Raw genomic sequence first — 19,141 nt, 5'->3', positions numbered from 1 at the left:
ATCACGTGCACGCTACCGAACAGTCATGAGCGCCGCCGCTGCAGGGCGACGGCGAAACAGTCAGAAAATATCACCCCAAGTCAGAACGACCACCACCCATTCCTCTGCTGTACCACCGCTCGCTCTCCGATACTTCCCAGTGCCTACGCCGGCATCGCCACCTCACCAATCGTTTTAAACACCCGAAAATCGCAGCGTCGCGGGGTCGAACGAGCCCCACCATAACCACCGCCATGGCCGACACAATGAGCGCGGAGGCGAAGCTAGCGCTGATCAATCAGAACCTCCAGGAGACGCTGAACCCGGAGATCATGGAGGAGGTGGTCAGGAAGGGGGAGCGGCCGCTCAAGATCTACTGGGGCACTGCGACGACCGGCCGGCCACACGCTGGGTATATGGTCCCCGTTGTGAAGATCGCCGAATTTTTGCAGGCGGGCTGCCACGTCAAGATCCTGCTCGCCGACATCCATGCCTTCCTGGACAACCTCAAGGCGCCCATTGAGCTGGTCAACTACCGCGCCAAGTACTACAAGTATGTCATCACCGAGGCGCTCAAGGCCGTCGGCGTGTCGGTAGACCGCCTCGAGTTCGTGCTCGGCAGCGAGTACCAGAAGAGTCCGGACTACATGATGGACCTGCTACGTCTGAGCACCATGACCACCGAGCACGACGCAAAGCGCGCCGGTGCCGAGGTCGTCAAGCAGACGGACAACGCGCTGCTGTCTGGTCTGATCTACCCGCTCATGCAGGCCCTCGATGAGCAGTACTTGGACGTCGACGTCCAGTTTGGTGGCGTGGACCAGAGGAAGATTTTCGCACTGGCGAAGGAGGCGCTGCCGAAGCTAGGCTACAAGGAGAGGGCGCATCTAATGAACAAGATGGTTCCCGGCCTGCAGGTAAGGACGACGGCTACACGACGTGTCAGAAATGTGCTTACGCGTTACAGGGAGACAAGATGTCGTCGTCGGACCCCGACTCGAAGATTGACCTGCTGGACGGCCCAGATGTGGTGAAGCGCAAGCTGAAGAAGGCGTTCGCCGAGCCGAAGAAGGTCGAGGGCAACGGCCTGCTCTCATTCGTCGAGTACGTGCTGCTGCCGGTGGGCGCTCTCGACGGCAAGCCCATCTTCACGGTGCAGCGCCGTGAGGGTGAGCCGCTCGTCTACACCGACGCCGAGAAGATGAAGGAGGACTATGCCGCCGACATCCTCACCCCGCAGCTGCTCAAGTCGGGCGTCGCCGAGGCCATCAGCAAGCTGCTCGCCCCCATCCAGGCTGCTTTCGACGCTTCGCCGGAATGGCAGGAGATCGAGAAGCTGGCCTACCCCCCGGTCGTCGAGGAGAAGAAGAAGAAGGAGAAGAAGGTCAAGAACAAGGGCAGCCGCTACCCCGGCGGCGCCAAAAATGTGGAGGCTCAACCCGACGGCAGCGTCCAGGGCAAGGATGCCCAGGAGGTCAGCGTGGGCAAGAGCGCGCAGGAAGCTCTGGAGAAGCTTGATCTGGCCCAGCAAGAGGTCAAGGCATGATTGTACAATGATACCCGAGTCTGGGGGTGTGTGGAGCGTGCGCATCATCACAGGGCGTTGTTGTTTCGCCAGGTACGATAAAAGCTAAGGCAGGGCAGATCTCTCTTACGTGTTTCGGGAGACTCTCCAAGATTTCAAATTATAGATGTCAGCCAGAGACATTATTCAATTCTTTCCACGTTGAGGCTGAGCAAGTACCCAACAAGGCATTGACGCGCAGGAGAAAGGGAGTTGCAGCGTGGTCGCGTTGGGCACCGCCTGACGGCACGTCAGGCAGCATCGACGACCGGAATGACCAGATTTGGCGATTTTCCATGTGAGGCTCGCATCATGGCAGATCCGGTCCAGACTCCGGGTCCACCTCCGAACCCGAGAGACGGCCGCTCAGCCTCCTCCTGTTGATGCCTGACCATATATTCTGTGATGGAGGGTGCGCTCCGCAATTTGCCACCTTCCGCTTCGGACGTGATTAACAGAAATCCTTCGACGATTGAGCGGTTGAGGTTGAGGGGAGGGGTAACACGCAAGCAGACTACCTCCGAGGCGCGGCTACCCAAAACACGGGAAGGCGCTGTCGGTACGTGGCTTGAGAATAAGCGCCGCGTGGAAGAGCACCCGGTCTCCGGATGGAGATGAGGGGGGCAGACGGCGTCGCCGCGTCTCCCCCCTCGCGCATCTCAGCCTCATATTGGCGGGATTAAAAAAAGATCGGTGGGACCCGAGCGAGATGCTAAGACGACATATGAAAAGTTCAACGTCGGATTCGCGGCGCGTGCACCTGCTATCAAGGTAGCACACTGTCTTACATGCTCTTTTCGTCCGATGCGGACTCGGATGCATGTGGTTCGTGAGGAGAGAAGCGCGTGGAGCGCGCGCGCGCGTCGGGCCATTTTATTTTTTCGTGGCCGCACACCCCCACAGCAAATGCGCGCGCGCCCTCGTCTGAGCGTTGGTCCCGATGCTGCCTTTTCCCGGGGGCGATCTCTGGGTGAGATCTCGCATGGATTACACACATGCGCGCGCCTATGTGTGTGTGGTGGAGGTGCGTGTGCGGCGTAGGGATAGGTCCAGGATCCCGAGACGAGCGGACCCTTTCCCCGTTCCCCGTCTCAAGACCCCCACGCCGGCGCTGTCCCAATCCAGGGAAGCCCACCCCTCCCCCCATCTGTGCCATCCATGCCGCGGGATCTTCCTTGTTACCTCAATTCATGCAGCAAGCGCGGCAAAAAGCCAACGCTAGGAAGAAGAAATAAAACAACACAAAAGGAAAAAAAAATTTGAGCAATGGCTAACGCCAGCCACGTCCGAAGCTGCGGCACGAGGCACTCCTCTGCTCACCGTTTTCGAGCAACTGCAGTCGAGCTGCCCGGTTGGCGCGCCTACTGCTCTAGCCCCGGTGGTTTCTTTTGGTCGCACGTCACTAGTACCATTACTAGGCGAGAGAAACACGCTACTAAAAGAGAGAGAGTCCCGTTCGCAAGGGGCGGGAAGGATCCGACTCCGCGCGACTTCGTCAACGCGCGTTACCGTTACTGGTGAACAAGTAGCTTAACGCCGGCGGCGCCGCTAGAAAGACCAGATGCGGGCTAGCAAGCTGGGTAAGACCGGTGTTTTTAGCTTTCTTATCCACTCTTTCCTCTTTTACTTTTTCGGTGCTGTTGGACGTCCGCGTGCCCAGGATCTGCAACTGCTGTCACAGGCCGCGACCGCGTTTCTGCACTCTCTTTTGACTTCATATGATGCTGAGATGATGGTGGCGACGGCCTCGCCGGTTGTCGCATGTCCGGTTCGCACGATCACATCTCACTGCCCTTTGGGCGTTGGTGTAGCTCATCATTTTTTCCTGCTGGGCTGGAGGATTCTATTTCCCGAACAAGGACTACGGGGACCAGATTGACGGCGAAGAAGGCGGGGCTTTTGCTTTTTTTCTACCTGACTGTTCGAGGATTGGTCCGTTTTTATTCTGTCATTTTTTATAGTAGTCCTGAATTTCTTATTTCCCCGCCATCGGTTACCACCCTGGTGATCGTCTCTGGCTGCTTCCACAATATGCCGGTCGATCGAGCACGAGAAGAAGCTCTCGCTCTTCTTGCCTCACGGCGCTGCGGAGCAGGGGATGCTTGCTTCGATCGCTGAGCTAAGAAAGGTTATTCTCAATGCCCGCCGAGTCGCTTGCGCTGGCGGGCCTGAGACAAAGTTCATTTTTCGGCCGGCTGAGGACGACGAGGGGGTGAACCTCGGGTGCGATGTGGAGCAGAAAATGAGGCGAGGTAAGGCGAAGTAAGGCGAGGTTTCGTCATGAAACCGCTGTGCAGGGAAGTTGACCTTGCCGATGGGAAAGCCCATCGATTGGTCAGTTGTACCTTGTAGACAAGTCGAAGAGCACTCCTTGGCACGAAGTCGCGTTTGATGAGAGGTTGATGGGATACTCTGGGGTTATACGAATTCAATACTATAACCGTCTAAGCATTTCTGTATCTTTTGCTGGGTATTGCAGTCCGGATGAGAAACCCAATGTCAAAACAGCCTGCGCTCAAAGGAGAGTCCGTGTAGATAAATACGACCCACTTCTTTCTGCCAACTCCATTCACCTTTTCGATTGCAGCTTTGGAAAGAGACCCAGGGGATTTCAGTCACAACCCGAGCTTAGAAAGACTCTAGAGTTCAGCAGCAACGACTCGAGCTTAGAACCAAGAGAGTTTTCAGCAACGACTCGAGCTTGGAGAGACTCAAGAGTTCAGCAACGGCTCCAGCTTAGAAAGACCCCAGAAGAATCTCGACCACTCGACTCGAGCTTGGAAAGAGACATCACACCTACGCCAACTTCAGTCCGTTCTCCTCCGGCTTAAACCATTCCTTCAGCAAATCCTGGAGAACCTCATTCGCACCCCTTTGAGCCTCCTCTGAGCTTGCCGCCCGGCACTCGATGTAGAGCTTGATCTTCGGTTCAGTACCCGACCCACGAACCGTGAAGCGTACGCCGCCGTCCAACTCGCACGTAATCATCTGGCTGCCCTTGTCAACCGGTAGCGTCGGCACGTTGTCCTCGGTCGCCGAATCGAACCCGACAGTAAGATCGCGCCAGCGCAGGATCTTGCGAGACCCCAAATTCTCGGGGTAGGGGTCCGCCAGTGCCCGGATGGCGGCGAAGACGGTGTTGGTCGTGTCGGGAGACGGCGAGACCAGGTAGGTGTTAGCGTCTTCGAAGTGGCCGTACTTCTTGTAGAGTGACTGAAGCTGCTGGTAGGGAGTGAGACCCTCGTCCGCCCAGCGGGCGCTGGCCACGAGGAAGGCTGCAGTCGCGCTAACTGAGTCCTTGTCACGGACGACAGAAGGGATCTCATAGCCCAGAGCCTCCTCGTAAGCAAACCGAACGTCGTAGCCATCCTCTCCAAGGTCGAGTCCGACGTTGCCGAGCCACTTGAAGCCGGTGAGCGTCTCTTCGAACTTGAAGCCTTCGACGTCGGCCATGGTCGAGAGCATGCGGGACGACACGGCGGAGGCGAGCATGGCCAGCTTCTCGAGCGGCTTGTCCTCGGGGTAGGTCGAGAGAATGTGCGAGGCCAGCAGCACGCCGACCTGGTTGCCGGTGAACTGGTGCCACTTGCCGTCGACCTTTTCGGCAACGGCCAGACGGTCGGCATCCGGGTCGCTCGCGATGATGAGCGTGCTGCCGACTTCGTCCGCCTTCTTCTGGGCCAGGTCCAGGGCGCCCTTCTCCTCCGGGTTGGGGAACTTGACCGTGGGGAAATCCGGATCCGGCTTCGCCTGGGCCTCGACCACGTGCATCTTGTCCCCGAATCCGAGGTCTTTGACGGCCTGCGTCATGTACGGCAGGCCGACGCCGTGCATGGGCGTGTAGACGAACTTGAGGCTGTCAAACTTGGGCAGGGGGTCGTCCTCGGGAACGGCCGAGTACCTGACTGCCCTGAAATAGGCATCTCTGACCAGGCCCAGAGCACCTTCGATCAGCAAGCTCCCCTCGTCGACCACAGAGGTGTCCCAGGTGATGGGCTCCAGGTTCTGCTCGATGGCCTTTGCGATGCCAGAGTCGTGGGGAGGGATGATCTGGCAACCATTTCCCCAGTACACCTTGTAGCCGTTGTCCTGGGCCGGGTTGTGGCTCGCAGTGATCATGATGCCGGCAGCGGCGGAGAGCTCGCCGACGCCAAAGGGGACGAGCGGGGTGTGGACGGTGTCTTCGTACCACCACACGCGGATGCCCTTGGCGACCATGGCGGCGGCCGTCAGCTTGGCGAACTTGTCCGAGTTGTGGCGAGCATCCCTGCCGATCACGACGCCGCGATGCTTGACGTCAGGGCACTGCTCCAGGAGGTAGGCGGCGAGACCCTGCGAAGCCTGGATGATGGTCAGGGAGTTCAGGCGCGAGAAGCCGGCCTGCATCGAGGCACGCAGACCGGCGGTGCCGAAGGCTATGCGCTTCCGCAGGCGCTTCTCGAGCTCCTGCTTGTCGCCGTGGACCAGGAGCTTGTAAATCTCATCACGTGTCGAGGGATCCTTGTCCAGGCGGAGCCACTCCTCGGCGAGCTTCTCTATCGGCGGTTGGGCCATGGTGAGGGGGGGAAGCAGATGGGATGCCGGATCTCCTCGGGTCGCGCAGCTCTTGCTAAACCCGGAGTGGGGTGGGTAGGTGTGGTGTTTTGTGTGTACCGGCCGCGGGGAAAACGGTGGGTCCTTGGCCTATCTTCGGCAGGGCACGCTTGGAGCTTTTTGTGGCCCTGGGGCGGTGGATGATGGAGCGATGTCTGCAGTTGTCACCTGCAGCGCTGAATAAATAGGCGGCTAGCCTTCTTCCCTTGCAATCACGCGAGGTATGGAAACTTCCACGGCGTGCGCTGTGCCCAGTGAGCGTAGCGGGGCCCGCCGATGCTAGTAGGCGCAACGGGGAATTCTTGGCCGTGTGGGCTGGGCAGCAGACGGAGCCGCAAGCTTGGTGCTTGCGCCACACGCAACGTGGGCACAGCAGTGGACAGTCGATCGTTCGCTCGCTCGCACTACCATCTCCTGACCGCGTGTCTCAGCTTTGCTGGGTCTTCGTTAATCCGGCCTCTTGCCATCTCCAAGGCCACCGAGCTCCCCGCAACTTTCTCTCTCCTCCGCACCGCCATGCCCGCCGTCCAGTCGCCCGCCCAGTGATTTTTTTTCCCCGTCGCCCCGCATTCCTTCGCCGCCATGTCGACGCCCGCACCGACCGCTGCCGCAAGCCGCAAGGACCGCGTCTACACGCGTCCGGAAATCGAGGCGCTGATCGCCGACGGCCGACACATTATCATTCTCGACGGCAAGGTCCTCAAATGCGATGCCTGGATGAAGTACCACCCCGGCGGTGACAAGGCAATCAAGCACATGGTCGGAAGAGACGCCACCGATGAGGTCACCGTGTAAGCTTCCAAATCCGCGGCAATTGGCTCCGCACCGAAGCTTGCTAACCGTGGCCGACACCAGTTTGCACTCTCCCGAGGCGAAGCAACGCATGAATGCTTTCCAAATCGGCCGCATCGAGGGCCGCTGGTTCAACTTCGTGCCGCCCATCCAAGGTGGAAAATTTCGGACCAAGGCGGAGCTTGACGCGCTGAAGCCGCAACCCGCCCACCAGGAGCCTGAATGCGACGATTCGAGCCAGGGAAGCTCCAATGCTTCGCCAATCTTTGAGCCCGCCGACCATGACTCTGTCAGACGCCGCCGGAACGACAGCACCTTCACTCGCGCTTCTTCGCCGACCTCCGTCTCCTCCGTCGAGCTCGAAGAGCCGCGCGAGAAATCCAAAATGTCCTTCCTCGACATCAAGACGCAGCAGGAAATCTCGCTAGACCTGGACAGATACCCGCCGCTGAAGCCGGAGGTGCAGGACGAGATTGTCCGAAAATACCGGGCTCTGGACGAGCGGATCAAGGCCGAAGGTCTGTATCAATGCAGGTACACATCCTACCTGATCGAGCTCTCGCGATACTCGCTTTTCTTCGGTCTGTTTTTCTTTTTTCTGAAGACCGGTTGGTACTGCACCAGCGCCCTCTTCCTCGGATGCTTCTGGCACCAGCTTGTCTTTTCTGCCCATGATGCTGGCCACATGGGCATCACTCACGACTACCACACGGACTCGGTCATCGGCATCATCATCGCCGACTTCCTCGGCGGACTCAGTCTGGGCTGGTGGAAGCGCAATCACAACGTGCACCACATTGTTACGAATCACACAGAACACGACCCCGATATCCAGCATCTGCCTTTCTTTGCCATCTCCCACCGTTTCTTTGAATCTCTCACGTCCACGTATTACGACAAGGTGCTGCAGTTTGATGCTGCCGCACGATTTTTCATCAGATTCCAGGATATGCTCTACTATCCCATCCTCTGCTTCGGCCGCTTCAACCTGTACAGGCTGAGCTGGGTGTACCTGCTCAGCAAGCAGGCGCCGAGCAGGGGCCCTGCGTGGTGGCACAGGTATTTTGAGATTGTCGGCCAAATCTTCTTCTGGTACTGGTTCGGGTATCAGGTAGTGTACAAGTCGGTCCCGAGTGGCTGGGAACGCTTCACCTTCGTCATGATCAGCCACATGGTGACGATGCCTGTGCACGTGCAGATCACGCTGTCGCACTTCGCCATGAGCACCGCCGACTTGGGCACTCACGAGAGCTTCCCCCAGAAAATGCTGCGCACCACCATGGACGTCGACTGCCCCGAGTGGCTCGACTTTTTCCACGGCGGCCTTCAGTTCCAGGCCATTCACCATCTCTACCCCCGTATTCCTCGTCACAACCTGCGCCGCACCCAGCGTCTTGTCATGGAGTTTTGCGACGAGGTGAATATTCCGTACGGCCTGTACGGCTTCGCCGATGGTAACAAGAAGGTCATCGGCCGCCTTGGTGATGTGGCTAGGCAGGCGACAATTTTGGCCGCGTGCCAGAAGAGCATGGCCGAGCGTGGAGATTATGGCTTACATTGATGATGTACGATTATGTTGGGTTCTAGAAAAGCGGTGATAGAAGAAGATACGACGTATAGAAAATCATGAAATCGCACTTTTTACCTTGAGCCTCGTGTATACATGCTGTTGACTGGTCGGTTTAGTTACATGTCAATGTACCGAGCAAACTGGCAGCGTTAATATACCCATCATGAGAACACTGAACCCATGCACTAGCAGAATTCTCCGCAGACTGATCGAGCTGGCAGGGCTGACAGAGCTGGCGACGCTGGAAGCAAGGGTGATTTGCAGGAACGGACCTGCAGCAACTACGGCTCCTCCGGCTACTCCAGCTCTTCCGGCTCTTCCAGCGCCGTTATAGCATTATTCAGAGTCCTTTCAAAGCTGCTTCTTACCTAGTTAAAGCGTCTTAAAAAAAGTGTTGCTTCAAGGCAAGCGCTTGATAAAATGAAAGATAGGTTATTTAGGTTAAGAGAAGTATCAAAAATATGTGCAAGCATGAAGAAGAGTTTACGCACTAGATGACAGCTGCACTAGCGATGCTGAAGGTGCTGGAGGTGCTAACAGTACCGCAGTTGCTGGTCATACCGAACATTGGCTCTCCCAAACCACCCTTGCACCCAAACCTCTTTCTACAGATATTAACCTTAATAGTGAGTTAGCCTCTCTCATGAGCTAGGGCTGGGAGAAGACGAGCAGGGCAGTATCTGGAGGAGACAGCAGGGAAAACTGAGGATTCCGATGTGACGCGAATGAGACGAAAGTCTATGCTAGGCGAGCAGAATGAGCAGGATAAAGGAAACTTACAAGAGGAAGTGCTGTTTCAGGTGCTGTCGCGCAGGGGTGCTTTGCCCTTCCTCTTCAAGGAGCTCAATGTATCATCTGCCGATTCCTTCAACACAATAAGCGCAGCGATGTCGGAAACATGATGGTGCTGGACAGTTTTATGCTTCTGTCAAACTTTTTAAATTTGTCCTTGAAAGTCAAATGTTAAACCCTCTGGGTGAAAGTGGCTGCTGACTACCCTGTTGCGGCTATAGGTTGTTTACAGTTAAGCTTCTAGATACTGATCAAATAAGGAAATAAATGTTTAAGGTACGAGAACTTTCACCTTTATAGTTTGAGGAGTTAACTTTAGTTTTCAAGTAGTACCTACTTTTAACCTCATATTTACGCGCGGATATTCACTTTAACTACTAATGTAGCGTTGTCTATGAACACAAAGGGCACAAATCAAGTGCGACAATCACACTCAACACTACATATAATTAGAAGATTTTTGTTGGTATTCAAGACGTCGTAATTTGCTTCGTGATTTTACACATTCGCTCATGCAAAACAGGTGCTGATGGCTAGCAACACCTCACCGAATTCGGTGATTAAAGAAACAACAATCTAGCGAGTAAAAACCCACCCTCTACGCCAAAAAAAATGTCATCAAACTACCACGGGTATGCCCTGACATCATCCTCCTTTTCCAGATCCAACCCGTTGGCCAGCTGCTCCTCGTGCCTCTTGTCAAGGTATTCGAGCAGGACCGTTTCGTAGCGCTCCTTGCCCTTGTACTGCGAGACTTCGCCATTCCAGCTGCGGACGGCCGAGGCGAGGCGGCCGGGGACGTAGGGCTCGTCGCAGATTTCGGTGATGGGGTGGAAGTAGGTGCGAATGGTGAAGACGACGCCGCCTGAACGGGGTAATCTGGTTTGCAGTTTAGTATTTTTTGTGGATGTATCACTAGAAGTAATACGTACCTCCTCAAACTCTGTCTCTCGCTCCTAAAGTAGTGGTGCTGGATTGCCTTGTCCTTCTCGGCAGAGAACCAGCCGATAGTGCCCTCCTCGCCGTCCTCGGGGCCGATGCTGTGGCTCCAAGCGAGGTCCTCGTCGACCTGGATGAAGTAGTTGTTGCGCACGACGGGGTTCTCGGGTTTCACGCGGCGGAAGAAGTTCATCATGCCCTTCTCGAGCTTCGTCTTGTACTCGGGCACGCTTCCGGACGTGTGGATCTCGGACAGGGCCATGCCGAGCTTGTCCTCGAGGCGCCAGAATCCGGCCAGCAGGATGCAGCCGGCGAGCAGGTAGTACTGGCCGTCGGGCCGCTCGAACATGATGGCCAGGTCGTCCTGGACCTGGCGCGCGCACATGACCATCGGGTCCTCCTTGAGCGGCCGCTCGACGATGTTGAGCGACTCGCCCGTCACCAGGTTGTCCATGCCGACGGATGTCTTCTTGAACATGGACGGGTAGCGCTGCGGCAGGTACGAGCACAGCTCCTCCAGCAGTTCGACGGCGCCGTCGTACGCTTCCGGCGCCGTGTGGTACAGCTTCGACGCGCGGTCCGAGGCGAGGCGGGCCGCTTTCTTGCCGTGGAACGACAGGTAGTGGTTGTCCAGCTCGATCCACTCGTTCCAGTCCATCGTGCGCAGTCCCATGGTGGTGTTGTACTTGGGTCCGTACCGGAAGGGCCTGTACGGCCGCGGCTTGCTCGTCTCTACTGACCAGTTCGGGTACGGTTCGGCGGCCGGGCGCTTGAAGTCTGACGGGATCCAGACTGTTTGTGTCAGTTACGTCGTGATGGACTGTGCTTTCTAATCGAACTCACCTCCAGGCGGCCGATCGACCTTGAACTTGCTCGGTTTCTCAGGATCCGGCGAGCCACGTCTCGACGGCGTCTTGCTGGGCTTGAAGCGGCGAAGGATCAATACCGATGCCCAGATAAACGTTGCGACGCCCAGGGCGATGTAGACCAGCGGCCTGGGGTTGTCCATGACATATTCCTGGAAAGCTTTCGACGCAGCCTGAGCGTGCTGAGAATTGCACGCTTCTCTGGCGCGCAGCTTGATCGACTCCATCATCGCACGGCGGTGACACGGGAACACGTGCTCGGTGACGCGGGCTGGGTGGAGGGGGGGATGCGAAGGGACAGGACTGGAATTGTTTGTCTCTGCAAATCACTACAAGACTGGCAGTGGGTTATCTAGCTAACATTATATGCTTCGAGTGTTGCAGGGTCGGTGGCCGCCTCTGCCAGGACAGCCGGCCAACGCCTCGCACGATAATAGCAATTGTTCCCTTAGCCACAGCGATAGCCCGCTGTGGGGTTGGGTTTATCTCTATCCTGGAGGCGGGGTTCTTTTTCCCGATGAGGGAAAGCGGGCCTCGGCCGGTGACGCGCACAGGGATCGGTCAAGCCTACTTGAACGAAGCCGCCGTCTTTGGGAAAGATTATACACCAGCAGAGAGCCTGAACTCTACGCTGAGTCGCCTGATGTTTCTCTCCGGCGAAGTAAGCAATATCTTCCCCACCTTCTGCGGTGGCGCTCTGGGACGAATGGTAGGTCCGGCACCCATCCGAGTCTGCCAATCGTGCTCGTCGCCGCCGTATCGAGGAACCTTTCGCACTTCACTGCTTCCCAGGTCGCCGTGTCCCCAATGTAATCCGGTTCCAGCTCCGAAGGCGTCCAGCTGGGTAGCGACGAGTCGACCATGAACGTGCAGCCATCGATGTCAGTCTAATACGCCGTTAGCCAAATGATGCAGAGTGCGTGAAAATGGGCCTCTATTCACGTATTTCCCTGGGTCCTCCTTGTTCTCGTCGTTCATGCCGGACGGGATCAACCACGCGCCCGGGAACAGTCCAAAGCCAGTGTTTGCTTCGCTAAACTCGCCGGGTAGGAGACCGGTGAAAGCACTCTTGACGAACTTCGCCCTGACGCCTTTGGGCAGGAAGTAAGAGGACGGAAACCTGTACCACTCCTTGCCGAGACAGACCGTGTCTCCCGGCTTGGACACCCCGTCCTCGTGCAGCGGCTCGTACACCTTCAGCGGCGCCGAGTACGCAGTGCTCATGCCGATCGCGCGCCAGACGCCGACGTCAATCGCGCCCAGGACGAGGAGGAACGCGGCGCCCAGCTTCAGCTTGGCTGGGATCTTGCCAACCAGCTGGCGGGGGTCTGACGATCCAAAGTAAGCGAGAAGGATGTGCAAAGAAATGGCAGAGTTCAGCGCCAGGAAAGGATAGACAGGATACATGAAGCGTTCCTCTTTGTGAGGCTGAAGGGTAAAGATGGTCAGCCAGAGATAGAAGGGAGAGACAAAAATGATGCCTCTGACAAGGCTCGACTTGGACGAAGGTTGCTTGCGGAACAGCTGGCTCAACACCTGCAACGGCAGCGCAGCAGCCGCCAGAATGAACCAGACGTTGAAGTTTAGGATGAGGTTCCGGGCGTAGAAGTGCCACGGCTCGGTCCCGTAGATATCGGGGCCCCTTCCCGGGCCGCTGAAGACGTTGTAGAGGACGATGTTCAGCGGCACGCACACAAACTTTCTGTAGAAGAACGAGTTGATCGACTCCGAGACAACCTAACAACGCGTGAGCTAAGCAGACGCACTACAGATATTGTACCAACCAAGATGCAAAAAGACCTGACAGCTCCGTCGAGAAATCTCTTAGCAGTGTCGTAAATGGAGCCGGTCTGCACGGCAAGGAACAGCTCCTCGGCGATGAACGGCAGGACCAAGACGGAGGCAAAGGGCCACCCAAGAATGCCGCCCACGGCGAACCAAAAGATGCCCGCAGCCGTCCTGAGACCACCCTTCCAGTCCATAAAGGCTGACAACGCCAACATATTCGTGTACATGGCAAAGCTCGACGGGAGGTAGGCGGTGGAGGCATGGAACATGCCCGGGCTAAAGACCATGGCAATGAGGAAGAAGACGGCGATGCGGGGGTTCAGGGTCCTCGCAATGGTAGCGAACAAGCGCGTCTCGCAGCAGGCGCAGAAGAAGCCCAGGGCGAGGCGGAGGAAGTAGAATTGGGTCGTCTTGGTGCTGCCCGGGAGCAGCCTGGCGACGGAAGCGACGGCGGCGTGAATGCCGGCATAGGCCCAGCTGCGGATAGCATATTCGGGCGAGTATTCCCAGGTCTGCAAGCCGTGCTTGTGGTCAAGGTAGTGGGTGGGCTCGAAGAAGTTGAAGACTTCGTCGCAGTCTTGCACGGGAGCGTAGAGGGCGGAAAGGATGTGGGTGCCGCAGAAGAGGTAAAAAGCCACGACGGGGTTGAAGTCGGGCGCGGGCCTGCACAGGGGTCAGCGTCGTGCCTGGGCCGGTCAATTGGATCGGATCGCACTTTTTGCCCTTTGGCTGAGCTTTGGGCGGCATCGTCGCGGTGGAGTGGTCGCTGTCAGAAGCTTGAGCGTGGCATCACCCAACAAATGCGCGCCGGGGCCCTGCGCGTCATAGGGCCGCCAAGCTCGGACCGCTCCCGCGCCCGCGCGCAAAATTTCCAGACGCCGCGCGCTCTTTCTTCGCGCCTGCCCGCCCAGCTTCTTTTCTCGCCATTCCTGCACCAAAATTATGTCTTTCCAAGGTGGCATCCCTGGCCTCGGCCTGCTGAGCTCCGAGCAGCAGCAGCCTGCCGCTCCCTCGCCCTCGATCAAGCCGGACGACCATGCGCAACCGCCTCAGACCAGCGACCCGACGCCCGCAGTCGCCCCCGCAGGCACGTCGGACGAGAAGCCTGCTGTCGACACCGCCGCCGACCATACCTCCAGCGTTCAGAATCTGGGCCAGAAGCTCGAAGAGAGCTCCCTGCAGGCCACCGACCCCACCAAGCAAGAATCGCTCCTCCTAGAAAAGACCGACCAAACCCAGGCCGAGCCCAACGCGCAGGAGGGTACGACCGTGAAGGAGGATCAGGATGGAGACACTTCGATGGCTGAGAATGCCGGCCCTTCGGCGAACGCTCCTGGCGACGACGGCATGATCGAGCGGAAGCCAAAGGCAGATCCCGAGTTTTTGCAGGCCGCCGAGGCGAACAAGAGCAACCCGAATGCCGAATGGCAGTTTGACTCCTCTGACGCCGAGTCTTCCGACTCGGATACTTCCAGTGACACGTCCTCTGAGGAGGAAAGCGACGATGACGAGTACCCGATGCTCGACGCCGCCGAAGCGGCCCGCATACTGATGCAGGAGGAATACGGCGACGACGAGGGCGGCAAGGGTCCGGGAGCGCAGCTTCGCACCGCGAACGAGGTCGTCGAAGAGAAGATTGAGAAACCGGATGTCACCGTCACTCCGGAAATGAAGATTACCGAGCTCGGCAATGTCGAGAGCATAGTCGACAACATGATCCTCATCAAGGCGAACACGTCGGGAGAATACCAGGTTCTCGAGAGCGGCTCGGTGCTGTGCAAATACGACCGGTCCGTCATCGGCGCCGTGGCCGACACCCTTGGCCGAGTGCAGGAGCCCCTCTACACGGTCGCTTTCAACAACGGCGAGGAGATCAGCGAGGCCGGCCTTGTCAAGGGCCTGACCATCTACTATGTCGACAGCCACTCCACCTACGTCTTCACGCAGCCTCTGAAGAACTTGAAGGGCACGGATGCGTCCAACCAGTTCGACGAGGAGGTTGGCGAGAATGAGATTGAGTTCTCTGATGACGAGGCCGAGGCCGAGTACAAGCGCCAGCAGAAGCAGAAGAAGCGTGCAGCGCACGAAGAGAAACACGGGCCCCGTGTCGGCGGAAAGGCCGGTCAACAGCCGCCGCAGCATCAGCCACCGTACACGGGCGCCTTGAGCTACGATGACGATGGAACGGACATGTACATTCCTATGAAGCGGCCGGACAATCTCCACCACCAGATGATGGACCAGGGTGGTGCGCCGGTCGAGGGACAGCCGGGTTCGTACAAACCTCACCGTGGACGCGGCAAACGCGGTGACCGCGGCGGGCGTGGTGGTGGACGCAGCGGGCGTGGAGGAGGCGGATTCCAAGGCTCCTCCAGCCACCAGCAAACCCAGCAGGACCCGCCACAGACGCAAGCAGCGCCACCCCAGCAAGCATTTTCTTTCGTTCCACCTCCACCGCCCCAGTCGAATCCGTCCTATCCTCAGCAATCCTCTTCGCCTTTCCAGTTCAACAGTCCTCAAGCGTACGCATGGCCTCAGAGCAGCGCCACACCCTTCACATTCGGCCAGAACACCTCGCAAGCGCCTCCCAACTTCCCCGCCGGTGCCTTTGTGAATCCGGCTTTTTTCCAAGGACAACAACAACAACAGCAGCAGCAGCAGCAGCCATATGCTACACAGGCGCCGTACCAGCCTCCCCAGCAGGCTGCGTATGCTCCTCAGTGGACCCATCAGCAAGCTGCCGATGCCTGGCGCATGGTCCAAGCGATGGCAGCGGCTCAGGCAGGCGGCCAAGGCCACAACCAGAATCAGAATCAGAGCCAAAATCAACAAGGTGCAGCCAACAGCGCCGCTGCCATTCAAGAGATTCTGAGGAATCTCGGCAACCAAAACAACGGTGCTGGACAGCCTTAGGTCGACTTTGGTACATTTGTACATATTTGCTGTTGTCTCACAGTTGCACCCGCCACCGAAATATCGCGTTTTGCAGACATGATGACAGCATACTCCGCGCACAGCATTTTCAAAGCCGGTTCTGGTTCTGGCCGCATCGGATCCCCGCAGTAACCGTTTGTGCCACTGCTAGAAGGCATGTGCCTGAGGGCTGTATTAAGCCTCGCGGAGAGTTGCTTATCTCTACTTGTCATTGCTTCTGGTTTAGAGGGGGGGAAAGCGTTTTTCCAAAAGCCATTCGGCTATTCTTGCATTTGGCGGCGTCATGGTGGAAAATTCGCATGTTCATGGTGGCGTTGACGAGTAGTATTGTAAGTTTGGTTCAAGGCTGTTGGAGTGATGCATTGGCTTGCCTTAGTTCCTTTCGTGTCAGCGACAATCTATCTTTTTACTTACTGCCTGCAGTGCTACGTGAGACATGCGGGGTTGTGGTACTCGGACGTGCAGTTTGACTGGTTAGTCGACCTCATCACGATGGGATGCAGTACTGACGGAAAAGAAACTGCAGGTCAGACGGAGGCAGCAAAAGTTCTGAGACACGGACGGATTTTTCACCTGAGGCTCAGGCGATGGAGAGAGGACGGTCACGGGCACGTTGCATTTAGCAGTGTGCTGGCCAAGCTCAAGCGCCAGGATGCGAAACGCAAGCGCGCGCCGCACAGCCGTGAAATTAAGCTCAGCATCTGGGCACATTTAGAACACGAAAGGCAGCTGCAAGAGGATTGCCATGCTGCGAACTGTTCATCCCTGACGAGAGAAGGGAACAACTGCTCTACTAAAACTGACACGACGGCGTTCGTCTGGCCTTTATCCGACCTACGTTTCAACGGTTCGCACCGACGCCGAGAGCATTCTGCTCAATCAACGCTCTTCGCTTAAAAACGCCCGGGCCTGGGGGGTGCAGGCCGTGCCTGACAGGGCGCTGACCACTCACGGCAGCGGATTGCTGGCCGGATTGCCCCATTGCCTTACTCCTCCACATTATCATCCTTTCCAGCCATTGCGCCGCGCCTTACACCGTGTCATGCGCCGGCGACAGGGTTGACCTCCACGCCTGCCGCTCTCCCGCGGCGCAGCCGTCGTCTGAATGGCCAGCCCGCAGGTGTTAATCTGGGCGTAGCGGCGAGGCACGGCTTATAGCCCAGCTTCTGGAAATAGCTGCTTGGCCGCCGCTGCAAGTCGTGCATGAGCGATGGCAATGTTTCATCGCACGCGCCCTCCTGTTCTTTTGCTCGTCCGCGCCGATTCTTCTGCGTCTTTTCTTCTCTACACTCGCCGTCTTCAAGCCTTTTTTCTTTCCTGTGTCACAGTCCCTGCATACCGTCGCTCGTTTCTGCACGTCTCACTCGCATTCTGGGCATCAGATCCATCCCGATTGGCGCCCATCCCGACCATCCGTTTTCGCTGGCTTTGGGATCGACGTCTCCCAGGTGCTACAGACGCTCTGCCTCGACCTAGTTCTTAGTGGGACGCACTCGTCGCCCCGTCATTCGTTACTTGCTCCAAAGATCCTTTGGTTGCGTTTTCAGCATGAAGGCCGCTTTCCTCCTCGCCGGCTGCGCTTCTTCTGCCCTGGTCCAGCGCGCTTTGAGCAGCCCTCTCGTCGAGAACGCCCTCCTCGTCGCCCGCGATGACGACGACGACCGTAACTCTTGCGGCCCCAATCTGGAAGTCTGCAACCCCTCCGGCGCGTCGACCGACAAGCTGCCCGCTCTCGGACCCGACCTGTCTGGCCTCTACCTCTCCCTCCTCGACGCGGTCAAAGGCATCAACTTCAAACGTGACAGCAACAACCACATGAACCGGCCCCGCGACGATACCCCCTCGTTCTGCTGCGCGACCGGCACCTCCTGCCTCCTCCTCTCGGCCTACGACATCCCCTTCTGCTACGACAAGTTCACGACCAACTTCATCTTCCCGGACGGCAGCTCTGGCACCATCCACACGGGCGCCTTCTCCTCGGCCTCCGGCGGCACCGCCGACCTCCTCAACGGCACCTACACGACCGACGACACCCAGGACGGCGACCTCTACGCCGGCTCCAATTCCGCCGACAAGCCCAACACAGCAACCATCAGCATCCCGCCGCAGTACACGGCGACGGGCGTCGGCTCCGCCATCCCGCTGACGGCCCTCGGCGTCATCACCACCGTCGTCGTCACGGCCGTCACGACCGAGGTCTCGACCGTCTCGGAGAGCGTCGTCGTCGTCCCCGCCTCCACGCGGCCCGAGAGCACCGTTTTGGGTACCACGGTCGCTGGCGAGACGACCAGAGCTGACAGCGTCGTGCCCGCCACGACTATCTCTGCCAGGACGACGACCGTCGCTGCGCACGAGACGCGAGTGACTGTCTCGTCGTCAACGACGTCTGTGGCTTCGGCCGCTGCGGCGTCGGCGTCGCAGACGGGTGGTGCCGTTGCGGTGGGTGGAGGGAGTGCGGGGGTGGTGGGTGCGCTGGGCGGTGCTGCGGTGCTGGCGGTTTTGGGGGTGGTTTGAATGGGGAGGGTTCTTCATTTGGGAGGTGTTTTTGATTTTTTCATTGTACATGTCTTTTGTATATCCTGGATGAATGTTTAATGAAGAGTGGGGATATGGGTTGTCCTCTGCGCTCCATGTGTCATTGAGGGCTCGATATTTTCCCCATATCGATACGAAAAAAATCTTTTGGTTGTTCGAATGTTTAACTTCGTGGTTGTAATTGGGTGGGCGAAAGAAAAGACGAGCCAGGTTTGAGGAGAGGAGAGCGTATGAATCGAACGGAAGGTTGAGGTGACGCAGGACAGTCCCCCTTTTGACCAGTAAGTGACTCGTATATCGTAGAGTTGGACTGACAAGTAGTTGTTCAGTGGATTTTTTCGCCCGAGTGAACGTTTACTTTGAGATTGTGGCGATCAAGGAAAAATCGAAGGGTCCATCAGCACATGTTCCCGCATGCTGGCAGTGGATGGCGGCGGCCAGCAGCGGCCCGAGATATCAGCGTAAAACATAGACACAGGATGACAGGGTGACGACGTCGAAATGTATTGCACTGAGGAGAGAGCGCAGGCTTCAAGGTGAGGGGAACGCAAAGATTAAGTGTAGGGTGTGGCATACCGAGAGGCAGGAGCGGAGAAGAACTACCTCAGACGAAAAGGGAAGCCCATTCATTAGCATCACCCACCAAAAACATTTTGGAAACGACAGCAAGAACGACATGGAGAAAGAAGAACCTTTACAAGGCAACCATCCTAGCTTGATGTAAGGCTTCCCGTCTAACAGAAAACAAAACTCGCGAACCAACAGACCCACTCCATATCAAACACACCT

The 19,141-nt window shown here is 57.6% G+C and overlaps 6 protein-coding genes across 6 annotated transcripts; 4 read left to right on the top strand and 2 right to left on the bottom strand.

Annotated features, from left to right (window-relative positions):
- Nucleotides 1–233: 233 nt before the first annotated feature.
- Nucleotides 234–1,525, top strand: LTHEOB_2042 (Aminoacyl-tRNA synthetase class Ib; the record flags this gene model as incomplete). The annotated part of the gene is made up of 2 exons (XM_035510811.1): nucleotides 234–896; nucleotides 947–1,525. The coding sequence occupies 2 exons, from the start codon at nucleotides 234–236 to the stop codon at nucleotides 1,523–1,525; spliced, it is 1,242 nt and encodes a 413-aa protein (XP_035364982.1).
- A 2,814-nt stretch (nucleotides 1,526–4,339) lies between these two features.
- Nucleotides 4,340–6,097, bottom strand: LTHEOB_2041 (Alpha-D-phosphohexomutase; the record flags this gene model as incomplete). The annotated part of the gene is made up of 1 exon (XM_035510810.1): nucleotides 4,340–6,097. One exon carries the CDS (start codon nucleotides 6,095–6,097, stop codon nucleotides 4,340–4,342), a length of 1,758 nt encoding a protein of 585 aa, XP_035364981.1.
- Nucleotides 6,098–6,718: 621 nt separating this feature from the next.
- On the top strand, nucleotides 6,719–8,489 carry LTHEOB_2040 (Fatty acid desaturase; the record flags this gene model as incomplete). Its single annotated transcript, XM_035510809.1, has 2 exons — nucleotides 6,719–6,927; nucleotides 6,992–8,489. The coding sequence occupies 2 exons, from the start codon at nucleotides 6,719–6,721 to the stop codon at nucleotides 8,487–8,489; spliced, it is 1,707 nt and encodes a 568-aa protein (XP_035364980.1).
- Nucleotides 8,490–9,913: 1,424 nt separating this feature from the next.
- Nucleotides 9,914–13,630, bottom strand: LTHEOB_2039 (Alpha-mannosyltransferase; the record flags this gene model as incomplete). The annotated part of the gene is made up of 7 exons (XM_035510807.1): nucleotides 9,914–10,169; nucleotides 10,223–11,021; nucleotides 11,073–11,398; nucleotides 11,873–11,982; nucleotides 12,038–12,832; nucleotides 12,880–13,546; nucleotides 13,599–13,630. The coding sequence occupies 7 exons, from the start codon at nucleotides 13,628–13,630 to the stop codon at nucleotides 9,914–9,916; spliced, it is 2,985 nt and encodes a 994-aa protein (XP_035364979.1).
- Nucleotides 13,631–13,825: 195 nt separating this feature from the next.
- LTHEOB_2038 (H/ACA ribonucleoprotein complex subunit Gar1/Naf1) lies at nucleotides 13,826–15,796 on the top strand (the record flags this gene model as incomplete). The annotated part of the gene is made up of 1 exon (XM_035510806.1): nucleotides 13,826–15,796. The coding sequence occupies one exon, from the start codon at nucleotides 13,826–13,828 to the stop codon at nucleotides 15,794–15,796; it is 1,971 nt and encodes a 656-aa protein (XP_035364978.1).
- A 1,569-nt stretch (nucleotides 15,797–17,365) lies between these two features.
- Nucleotides 17,366–18,331, top strand: LTHEOB_2037 (uncharacterized protein; the record flags this gene model as incomplete). The annotated part of the gene is made up of 1 exon (XM_035510805.1): nucleotides 17,366–18,331. One exon carries the CDS (start codon nucleotides 17,366–17,368, stop codon nucleotides 18,329–18,331), a length of 966 nt encoding a protein of 321 aa, XP_035364977.1.
- Between the last annotated feature and the right edge of the window lie 810 nt (nucleotides 18,332–19,141).

The sequence above is a fragment of the Lasiodiplodia theobromae genome (genome assembly GCF_012971845.1).
Source record: "Lasiodiplodia theobromae strain AM2As chromosome Unknown scaffold_5, whole genome shotgun sequence".
Classification (NCBI taxonomy): Eukaryota; Fungi; Ascomycota; class Dothideomycetes; order Botryosphaeriales; family Botryosphaeriaceae; genus Lasiodiplodia; species Lasiodiplodia theobromae.
Note: the sequence above shows the minus strand (reverse complement) of the source record. Positions and strands in the feature narration are given on the sequence as shown.